This window comes from Haplochromis burtoni, unplaced genomic scaffold, assembly GCF_018398535.1.
Source record: "Haplochromis burtoni strain Fernald_Lab_line unplaced genomic scaffold, NCSU_Asbu1 Contig_163, whole genome shotgun sequence".
Taxonomy (NCBI): domain Eukaryota; kingdom Metazoa; phylum Chordata; class Actinopteri; order Cichliformes; family Cichlidae; genus Haplochromis; species Haplochromis burtoni.
The window spans coordinates 720,273-732,047 of record NW_024582524.1 but is presented as its reverse complement, the minus strand read 5'-3'; the positions used below and the strand labels follow the sequence as shown (position 1 = coordinate 732,047).

Sequence of the window (11,775 nt, the reverse complement as noted above, 5' to 3'; positions counted from 1 at the left end):
CTTCTACTGCTGGTCACGTAAATGTCGTTAATCCCGGTTCCTCGATGGCACTTGATGAACCGGTTGGACACAAACTATATTCATAAAGACTTGACTGAGAACGAAAAAAAAAAACTTTTTAATTATAATATTTGATTTTCTCAGTGAGTGAACTGAAAAAAACAGCATACGAGGCTTTTGATTTGACCTAGTTTTCCTTTCCTCCAGCAGTTAGGTGGCTCACTAATCCGAAGAGATACTTGTTAGCTAATCTAATCTGAGTTAGTTAATCCTTTCCCTCTTCACTCCAGCAGCAGGCAGGGTAACGGAATTGAGGAGGAGTGACCACCGTTCTCCGTTTGACTGAGAAGACTCACCCAGTTTGGGGACTCTGTACGTAGATAGAGTTACACTTTGCCTGAACTATGGAGGAGAAACTTGGAAGTAGTCAAACGGAAAGGTGACGCGGCTGTGGAGTCTAGCAAAACCAACTTGGACAGCAAAGGTTGAGCACAGTGCAGCTCATCGGGGCATGAGAGCCTCCAACTTTGCGCCTTGCAAAGAAACGAAACGATGGCTGCATACGGAAGGAGGAAACGGCCCAAGTTACTTATTTTAATAGTTGGTGCCATTTTGCTGGGATATGTTACATTTTTCAAACGCAAGTCGGGGGAAGTGAGCTTGACGAACCGACGGGAAGTCACAGGAGAGGAAGAGTATGAGCTCCTTAAGAAGCCAGTCTACGAGAAGCCCCCCTTGGATTTAAACGCTCTGGGAGAACTGGGCAGAGCCGTGAAACTGAATCTGAACGAAGAGGAGAAAAGAAAAGAAGAGGAAAGTATCAAAGCGCACCAGATTAACACTTATGTCAGTGATAAAATATCACTGCACCGCAGGCTGCCAGAGAGATGGAACCCACTGTAAGTAACCTGTTGTCTATTGTTAGCAATGTTAAAGCCCAGATCTAAAGTTTAAAAGAAGCCTTTGCAGTTTGGATGTCCCAGCAACACTATTACACGGCTCAGTAAATACCTCAGAGGACGTGTAACTCGTAAACTGAGTCATCTGCTGTTAAGATGGAATAATAAATGCTCTGTGTTTACTTCTATTGGTCATCAAATCTTAAAAGTATGAAGGTTAACCACGATCCAGCTTTACATGCAAATTTACACAGCCAGCTCTCATTGTGCAGTGTCATTCCAGCCACCCAGCCTCACCTCCAATTTTTTTAGTCTGCATTCTAACAACCAAGTCTCCTCTCTCTCCAGCTGCAAAGAGCTGAAGTATGACTACAGGTCCTTGCCCACGACCTCTGTGGTGATTGCTTTCTACAACGAGGCCTGGTCCACCCTGCTGAGGACTGTTCACAGTGTGCTGGAGACGTCTCCTGACATCCTGCTGAAAGAGGTGGTGCTGGTGGATGACTACAGTGACAAAGGTAGAGGCACAGACAGACTGATGGACAGGCAGTGGGCAAGAATGGTGGCAGGCTGACAGTCAGGAGCTGTTACAGGTGCACACAGACAGGTAGCAGTTAGATGGGTGGAGGAGGATATACTGACATGTTATCAGTTAGGCAAGTCAAACAGAGATACTGGAAAATATGCTCATCGAATTATAAAAAAATACTGGATGCAAATTTTTGTGCTTTGATTTTTAGTTTAATCCACAACTCTATAGCCTCAGTCATCATAATGTAAGTAGTTCAACTTGGAGGCGGGGTCTGTCCCACTACACAAAGCGTTGCTCCAACCACCAATAAAACTTTCGCTGGAAAAAAGCCGGTGGAAGTCCTTAATCAAACCTGTTCAACAGGCTTCAGCTTAAAAAAATACGTCTGTAAACCAAAGAAAACAAAAACAAACTAAACCCTTTCATTGTGTTCATGTGCTGTATTAAACTCACATTGTATTTGAAGAAAACATTTTGTCTAATGCAAAAATAAATGAAAAGGTATACATGCAAAAACCTTCAATCTGGGTTGGTCTTTACTCCGTCTTTCCAAGAAGACAGAGTAAAAACTGATTTCTGCCTTAGTTTAGCTTAGGTGACATGTAAACCTTTTATTTATTTACATTTTGATATTTGTGATTATTTATTTTCGCACTAATGAATATGTTTTCTTTAGCAAATATGACTTAAATATGCCGCATAAACACGATGAAAGTGTTCTGACAGATGTTGTATCCAATTAAATTATTAAAAATATTGGTTTCCATTTGTAATAATATCAATGAGCAAATAAGCAAGTAGTAAGTAATTATTATTGCTCATTAGTAAGACAAAAAGTGTTTCTCATCAATCAGTGGGTTAATCAGCAGAATACTTGATTACTAAAACAATCAGTAGTTTTAGTTATAAACTAAGATATAGATCAAGTGAAATCTCCTGCATCAGTGTTATATTTTTTACATCTTCTATGAGTATATTCAAATAAACCTATAATAAAAGTAAATAATATACTATATGCAGTGTTTATTCCTGTTGGGGTTTTTGTTTTGTACGAGTTGAGAAACTTTTAATGCTTCTAAAGTGTTTTCGATCATGAATGTATAAATGAAGCAATGCCTACCTCTCCCTCAACACTAACATCTGCTCGTGGTTATATTTACTTACTAAGTGTTGAGCTTGAGTAAATCAAACAATGATGTAACTTTCGCCTTTTGGATTAATGCGTATTTGGCTGAGAGCATAAAAGGAAGTAATTTTATCCTAAAAAGACTGGTGGGTGTGTCTTGTTTACCTGCTTCAAAGAAAGCTCACCATTTTCTAGTGAATATGGCAAATGTGTATCAAACAGTTTTACTCTCTTTCCTCTAGAGGTGGGAATTCGGAGCCTCTTCCAAATGCATTGGAAATGTGTGCCAGATAGCTTATCACCTTCTTTTATCAATGCTGACTTGTTTTTCTAACAGTCTCACGTTGCGCTGTGACGCTTCTGACACCTGAGCCACATGCCAGCTTTGTCCCCTCTCAGATTTTACAATGTGATTGGACTCAGAGATAACAAAACGACTGTCTGTCTGTGCTTGCTTTTTATCCCCTCACATGGAATACTGATCGAGAAACGCTAAAAAATTTGACCTATAGGAAGAAACTTCCAGCTGTAGCTGATAGATTTTTCTCTAGTTTTGTATTTGTTGTGATTTTGAGAAACAACTCTTGATACAAACACATAAAAAAAACAACCTGATTGTTTATTTTGGTTTATCTGCTCATCTGTTTATTTTCTGAAAGCTCATCTCAAGGAGCCACTGGACAAGTACGTCTCAGGTTTGAATAAGGTGCGTCTGATCCGGGCCACAAAGAGGGAGGGGCTGGTGCGGGCCCGGTTGCTCGGGGCATCCATCACCACAGGCGAGGTTCTGACCTTCCTGGATTGTCATTGCGAGTGTCACGGCGGCTGGTTAGAGCCCGTGCTCCACAGGTGAGAGAGCGCCCGCCAGGGAAAAAAAGAAATGCCTTCTCTCCTTGATTATTTTGTCAAAGTGCGGCCTTTAGAAAGGCTGTCTTTTAGTCCAGCTGTCACAGAGTGTGAAGCTCTGAATCTCTATCAGCCAGCTGCAGGAGCACTGTTATGTAGCCGTGTCTGACTCACTGTCTCGGTGCTCCAGCCTTTCAAACAAGGGCAGCACCAACATTTGTATGGAGACTTTTATAGATAAACAAATTGCTTGCTTTGTAACACTGCTCCCTCCTAACATTCGCCTTTTTCTCCTTTCCTTTTTTCTCGCCAAGGATCAAAGAGGAGCCGGAGGCCGTGGTGTGCCCCGTCATCGACGTGATAGACTGGAACACCTTCCAGTATTTAGGCCATGCTGGGGAACCTCAAATCGGAGGGTTTGATTGGCGGTTGGTCTTTACCTGGCACACCATCCCCGACTACGAACAGAAACGCCGACGTTCACCCGTAGATGTCATCAGGTGTGTTTTAAGGACTCTTTATTACCCAAGAATAGAAAAAAATCCCATATGAGTATTTGGGAATGTAACTTTGAGTGTGGCAGCTACATTATTACAGAAACTACACTGCTGACATATTGAGATAATTACATCTGTCTCATATAAGATGGAGCTCGTTATCCTGTAATATAATTTTTATTTTTTGGTGTCTTGAGGTCTCCTACTATGGCAGGTGGTCTGTTTGCTGTGAGGAAGGACTTCTTCCATTATTTGGGAACATATGACACAGGAATGGAGGTGTGGGGAGGAGAGAACCTGGAATTCTCTTTCAGGGTAAGAGCTGTGTGTTTTCATGGACATATACAGTATTATTTATGTAATGATAACATAGGTAAAGCACATGTTATGTCCAAATTGACATTAAGTTTGCACTCCTTTTGGGATTATGGCCCAATTCATAGTGCAAGCCACTAAAAAAGGCAGGAGTGTCTGCTTTAGATTTGTTGAACCATATGACAGCTGCTCAATTTATGTGGAATCTGCAATGAAAATAAAACTAAACATGGAGTGAAAGCAGGCCGAAGAGCTTAATACTTTAATTGCAGCAAAGAATTTAAACATCCCTTCCCTACAATAACTGTAATTTCCCAAAGGGAAGAAACCAAAAATATTTTCCAACAACAGGCTAGCTTTTCTGTTCCCAAGCTCCTCTGCAGCAAGACTGTGCTTTGTTTCCTGATTGAATCATGGCTGAGAGGCTAACCAAATCCTCGTGGTGGTGTTATTGATGTGTCTTAGATTTGGCAGTGTGGGGGCAGCCTGGAGGTCCACCCGTGCTCCCACGTGGGTCACGTCTTCCCGAAAAAGGCACCTTACTCACGGAGCAAAGCGTTGGCAAACAGCGTGAGAGCAGCTGAGGTCTGGCTGGATGAATACAAGGAGATCTACTATCATCGTAATCCCCACGCACGCCTGGTGAGTGTGTGCAGATGATGTGAATGTGAAGGCAGAATATTTCTTTCTTTCTCTTTTTAAATAGCTGCATTCACCACAGCACTGTCTCATTAACCCCTTCATTTCACCAGTGAACTCACTCTCGGTATGCGAAAAAATATCAAAAATACTCTGCCTTCTCCCAAAACGCGCTCGCACACAGGCACGCTGCAAAAGCTCACCTGATTAAGTGACACGGGGGATATTTGAGCAGCAGACACTCAAGGTGACAGGGGTCAGGGCATTCCGGTGTGCGATTACCACCTTTCTGTGCTACTTGGTGCCAGCGGGTGTCACCCACCTGTCCTTGACACGGTGAGAGCAGTGCCGACCCATGGGGGTGCCCTGATTTTGTGTGTGTGTGCGTGAGTGATAGTGTAGTTAACAGGAAATGCTCTCTAAGCACAGATCAGGTAGCACTTATCTCCATGAGATAAGGTAGCCTTGCCAAAAAATTCATCATACCCTCCAAACAAACACTGTTTTTGCTCATCCTGTTTGATTCACAGCTGAACATGTGTTTATACACAATAACAATACTAGATAAGGTTTATATCTATAAACGAACATATCTTACAAGGAAGTTACAATTTTACAATTTTGCTTGGCACAAAGTTATACTAGTCTCCTGGATGAATGTACTGTGCCTGTTTATAGTCTGTAGTCTGTCTTTGCCCATTAATGTCATAGCTTACCCAGGGGTGTGTGTATGACTGCTTTGATTTTAAAATATTAATACAATTTAATTAATATATCAATATAGAAATCAATAATTTAACATATAAATATTAATATGATATTTATATTCTTTTTTAAATCTGAAAAAGCCTTCAGCAACCTGCGTAATTTTAACGTCATATCAGATGAAGTTAACAGTTCATCTGCATATTTAATTTTAGCTTCTGTAGCTTAACTGTAGATTTTTGCTAACTAAAACAAGCAGGAGTGTATGGGAGCAGCTACAAAGTTCTCTTCTCACACTGGAGCTTGTTGAATGTTTTTAACGGAATTCCTGCATCTTTTTCCCAGTAAAGGTTTTTCTGGTGATTACAGAAATGAGCTCGAATCATTGCAGCCCTGCTTTGTAGATTTTGAACAAAATAACCTTAGACTAACAAATTCATGGTTGCTTTTTTTTTTTTTAAACGTGCCTTTCCCCTGACATTCTGACAGCCTGTGACACTTTCACTCCGACACTCCCAGACAAAGCAAGAAATCCCCAAATCAAACCAAAAAAAAGAAAAAACAGTCAGCAGGCAGTGAGATCTGGAAGTCTTTTAGGATTTGTAGAAGGGCTGGTCCATGTGGCTGTCAACATGGGTTACGTGCCGGTCCATGTGAGTTATTTTTTATAGCTTGTTAATTAGTAACAAGGCACCATAAAACCTAAATAATCTACATATGAAATGGTGCAGGGTGAAGGAATGACTGAGAACTGTACTCAACTGAAGGGGCACTCTTTATTAACACTGGATGATTGAGGGGAAAATCCGGGTACTGCAATCGTAATTAAGATATGAATTGATGTCGTTAAATTTTGGTTTAAGTTATGAGCTTCCTAGAGATCAGTTGCAAACAACGACAGGTCTAGAGACGCATATTTTTCACAAAAAAGAGCAAATATATCCTAAATATAACTAAAAAATATAAATATGAGAAATTGCAGCAAAACAATTGTTGCAGCAAAAGCCAGAAAGGACAGCTGGCAAAAAAAAGGAAAATGCAGACTGAAAGTTAATAGGCTTTTTAATCACTGCCTCATTAATAAGGCATGGATATGCTGACTGTAATTATAGTTGTGTATTCTGCAAACTAAATGTGTCGCTTAGCTGTATTTTAATAACATGTACAACAAATTTAGTCTTAATCTTTCAGCTTCAACTCTCCTATGAGGTCAGCAAGTAATCTACCAGGATTTAACACTGTCTGTTTTAGGATTTACTGTATTTTGCTATATAGAGGCCTAGCAAACCATGGATTGTCTTTGAAATTGCTTCGTCCTAACAGGATAGAAAAGACTCAAGGAATTAAGTTCCCGACACTGAACATTTGTAATCCTCATTGATGTTCGCAGAGAAATCCAGAGGGCCATCTTCCTATAGATGCACCAAGCTTCACAGGATCTTCTAGGAAAGCTGATGCTATTTTTTTTTTTTAAAGAGAGTATACTGGTTACTAGGCAGTGAGCTCTGGAAGTCATACCTAAGGCTACAAAGTTGCTGTAGGAGTTGCCTTTAAAAGTTGGCTAACTTGCTTTGTAGTACAGCCCTCTGGAATCATTAGCTCTTGTTTTCCACCGCTGTTTCACTAATTGGCACCTCTGTGCTCTCGGTTCCTAGTTGCTCCCTTAGGTCGTTTCCTGTGACCGTTTATTCATCCATATAGGTTGGACTGTCACTGGGCTGGTTGCCCTTACCTTTGCATTTTATCAGGACCTTTACTGATCCTTAATTTAAGTCTTATTATCCTGGTAAGTGTCCTGGACTAGTCCTCATTGTTCTGATAGTCCATGCTGGTCCTAGCCATTGACAAAGCACTGCGTCCTTTGGGAATCTTTCTTCTCACTAAATAGACTGATGAATAGCCAATTAGAGCTGTGTTTGGGCAGGCCACCATCATCCATCATCCTGCAGTGCTGCTGAATCTTTCTTGCAGCAGGGAAGGTGCGGTGAGCATATGCTCACTGGCACATTAAAGTGGAGACTGTGTTCTTTCTCATAATCTAATTAACTAGTCTTTATCAGTGTGATGTGTACATGTGTAACTTTGTATGCATAAAAGTGTTTACACAGGCACGAACTGTTTGCGCGCACACACGGAGACTCTTGTAAAATTGACACATGTATCCTGTTTGACTGTTGGAAGTTCTGTTTGTTTGAGGGGGAGCTATTGTTTGGAGTGAACTGCATTTGTATAGAGTAATGGACCATAGATGGTGCTATTGTATTCCATTTCAGGCCACTGGTATATTATGAATACTTCATCGGACACAACAGCTGTCTGATGGTGGCTGCATCGACACTTAAAATTTTCATTTGAATATGAGATATCACTGATAATTCATTTTTATTTTTATTTTTTTATAAATGCAGAGCAATTCTGTGCTTCTTAATTTTATTTTAGCTTGCCAAGGCAGAAAAGTGAAAATAAAATAATCATGTTGAACTGTCATTTGCCATGTTTGTCTCCAGGAGGCCTTTGGAGATGTAACGGAGCGGAGGATGCTCCGAGAGAAGTTGGGCTGCAAGAGCTTCAAGTGGTACTTGGATAACATTTATCCCGATATCCACGTCCCACATGATCGGCCAGGCATGTTTGGAATGGTGAGAACAAAGTAAGACCTTATGAGCTTCTGCAAGCCAGGTTGTACCACTACCTAATTATATTTTGTTGCTGCCTTTTGCTAGCTTAAGAACCGGGGCAAGACCAACTACTGTTTTGACTACAACCCTACAGATGAGAATGCGGTGGTGGGCCAAAGGGTCATCCTCTATCTGTGTCATGGAATGGGCCAGAACCAAGTAAGTAATGCCAGTGATACAGAAAAAGCACTTGCATCTTCCTTTGCTGAACAGCTCACTAAACTTAAAACAGGTTTACAAGCTAGTTTGCTGATTAGCTACTTGGTTACAGCCCATTTTCAATCATGTGAAACCCAGCTTTCAGTTAGATTTTAATTGAATGTTGGTTTTTGAACACAACACACTGTTTGCCCTTTTATATGTGAGCTTCGGCGATCATTTGTTTACTCTTGTTCAGTTAATCCTGGCACTCTTGAAGACTGCCATTAATCAATCTAATATGAATGTCCTCTGAGCTATTTGAAAAGAGAAAAATAATGTTTGGAGAAACACAATTCGGACATTTATTTCTCCAAACATTCCAAACAAACAAATATTGTCTCCATCATCTTCAGTTGGCACAATTCTAATGATTGAGAGGACACTCATGGCTTTAAAAACTGACCTTACAATCGTGTTTGTCAGTCTTTTGCCCTTTAACAGCTTCGCTATACATCTCTGATTTATTGACCTAATAAATGCCTTCTGGACCCTTTAGATCAGAGTGTGGAGCCCAGCTGATTTCTCTCAGGTCAAGGCTTGTAATAAAGGCTGATTAGACTTTTGTGAAAAGAGCCTTCGTACTATCTGTGTATAAAGAGTTTTGTTTTTAAAATCTTTTGGAAATGTGTGATATGTTTTTGATTTAGTGTTTTATTTTATTGCCTCCACTGTGCTCAGGTTCTTTGGCCATATTCTTAGTTTATTGGCCCATGTCTGGTTTTATTTAGTTTTGTAAAGCACTTTATAACATTAAGTGATCATTGTCACACCTTTGGGAGGCATTACTGACTAGTTAAAGTTAATCAGATTGCTTCATGACCACTGTAGTTTATGGGTTTGTCTGCTTGTAGAGCGACTCTTCTGGGTTCCTGACTATTATCTACAACTTTTGCATCCAGTGGCATTAATGTGTACCAGCACATTTGATAGCAATAATTACAAACTGCTTTTGATCTCCGTGGCAGATCCATTTATCTCCTTCCATGTCTTCTCCTTCTGTTCTTCACTACTCCCTGTTTTACATTTATCGTAGACAAAGGTAATCATGGATATAAATAGCATCTCAATTTCTTTCAGATTAAACATATAGTCATCCTATTTCCTCTCGGACTACAAGAATCGTGTTGTGTACTCTTACAGACCTGGGAATAATGAATATCATCTGTTATTCCAGGCTGCAAAATTATGTGATGGCTTTGTTGATACAAAGGGAATTCACATTTCCCAGTGCCTTTTCCTTTGTGATGTTCAGTAATCCAGGAAGCACTGTGAAATTTAGCATTGTTATTCCAGAACATCTCTGTGGACACAAACTGATGTTATTATTGTAGAAAGTGGGGATAGCTGCCTTATGAGACTACTGGGCATGCTACAGAGACGAAACACACGCTCAAGCCATCTCTCTGTCCTAAATATAGATCCCTAACAGTGCCATTCTTCTGTTTTAACTGAATTTAGGCTAACTGAAATTGTTGCATTTTTTGTATTAGGAACACCATGCTAATGCTTGGTTGGTTTGCCTTTTGCACTCAGAGCTGCTTTAATCTTTTGTGGCATAGATTCAACAAGGTGCTGGAAATATTCCTTGGAGATTTTGCTCCATATTGACATGACAGCATCAGACAGTTACTGCAGATTTGTCAACGGAACATGATGTGAATCTCACATTCCAGCACATCCTAAAATGTGCTCTATTAGTTTGAGATCTGGTGACTGTGGAGACCATTTGAGTACAGTGAACTCACTGTCATATTCAAGGAGCAAGCTAGAAATGATTTGAATTTCAACATGGCACATTATTCTGCTGAAAGCAGGCTTCAGGAAGATGGTCAGAAACGATACTCGTGTAGGCTGTGATGGTACCAAAAAAGTATTTCCTCCTATTAATATGCCACCAACAACAGCCTAAATTGTTTATTCAAGGCAGGGTGGATCCATGCTTTTATATTTCTGTTTCTCTGACGTTCTGTTATCTTATTTTGGTGAGCCTCTCCGAATTGTAGCCTTGGTCTCCTGTTCTTAGCTGACAGGAGCTGCACCCAGTGCGGTTTTCTGCTGCTGTAGCTCGTCTGCTTGTAGGTTTGAAGTGTTCTGCATTCAGAGATGCTCTTCTGTATTATAAATTTGTTGTAATGACTTACGCCTGCTTTCCTTCAGCTTCAAGCAGCCTCTGCCATCAACAATGCATTTTCATCCAGAGATTTAGTGCTCACTGGATAATTTCTATTTTTTATATCATTCTCTGTAAACCCTAGAGAGCTGCGTGGGAAAATCCCAGTAGATCAGCAGTTTCTGAAATAATCAGACAAGCCTGTCTGACATCAACAACAATGCCCCGTTCAAATTTGCTAAAATCGCGTTTCTTTCCCAATTTTGATGCTCGGATTGAACTTCAGCAGATCATATTGACTTCGATTAACCTATGTGTCTCGATTGGCTGTTTAGATATGTGCATTAACAAGTAGTTTAACAGGTGTATCTAATAAAGTGACCCAGTGACCCAAGTTGTTTTGTCTCATCCTACAGTTCTTTGAATACTCTGTGAATGGTGAGATCTCTTACAACACAAGGGAACCTGCTGGATGCATCGCGGGTGACAGCATCAGTACCTACTTGACTGTCCAGCTGTGCAGAAAACGAGGGCAGCCTGTACCTTCAGACCAGAAATTTGTCTTCAAAAAGGTACCGTAAGATGTAAAGTATTTTAGTCTAGTGAGTTTCTGTGTTTATCCCTATCTAAGTCCACATTTTAACTAATAGTGTTAAAACGGAAATTAATGTGGTAGCCCTGAAGTTGCAGCATGTCATTAATTTTTGAGTTGCTGTCTGGAAGAGAAGATGTGGAATATAAAATCAAAGTCTAAAATATAGTTCTTTGTTGAATTTTCTGTTACATTTTGTTGATTTCAGATTTCTACTTATTTTCCTTTTTGAACTGCCACTAATGTTTTAAAAGATGAGCACCCAACACTGAATTAAATGATTGACTCTATAGTTCCTCACTCTTACAGTGACCTTTTAACCAGCCACTTAGTTTCTCTTGTTCCATCAACTATATCTATTATCCCTTCAGAGAGAAAGTAGTACACACTGTACAACTCAAATTCTGAAAGTGCCCTAGGCTTTTAACAATACATGTCATTTTTTCTGTTTTTAAAACACACTGAATTCAAATTTATGTTTATGTTTGTTTCAGATGATAACTATATATCTATATCTATATCTATAGATAGAGATAGATCGATAGATAGATATTAGGGGTGCAACGATACACAAAATTCACGGTTCGGTTCGATACTTTGGTGTCACGGTTCGATATTTTTTCGATACAAAAAAA

The 11,775-nt window shown here is 40.0% G+C and overlaps 1 protein-coding gene across 1 annotated transcript in view; it reads left to right on the top strand.

Moving 5' to 3' along the window:
• Positions 1–11,775, top strand: part of galnt12 (UDP-N-acetyl-alpha-D-galactosamine:polypeptide N-acetylgalactosaminyltransferase 12) — a 29,505-nt gene continuing 17,730 nt past the window's right edge. Inside the window, exons 1-9 of the mRNA XM_005932933.3 lie at positions 1–899; positions 1,248–1,417; positions 3,217–3,406; positions 3,718–3,903; positions 4,098–4,215; positions 4,681–4,857; positions 8,067–8,198; positions 8,283–8,396; positions 10,965–11,120. Coding sequence (XP_005932995.1) covers positions 553–899; positions 1,248–1,417; positions 3,217–3,406; positions 3,718–3,903; positions 4,098–4,215; positions 4,681–4,857; positions 8,067–8,198; positions 8,283–8,396; positions 10,965–11,120 — 1,590 coding nt within the window. The 5' untranslated portion in view covers positions 1–552. The remainder of the gene's footprint in view (positions 900–1,247; positions 1,418–3,216; positions 3,407–3,717; positions 3,904–4,097; positions 4,216–4,680; positions 4,858–8,066; positions 8,199–8,282; positions 8,397–10,964; positions 11,121–11,775) is intronic.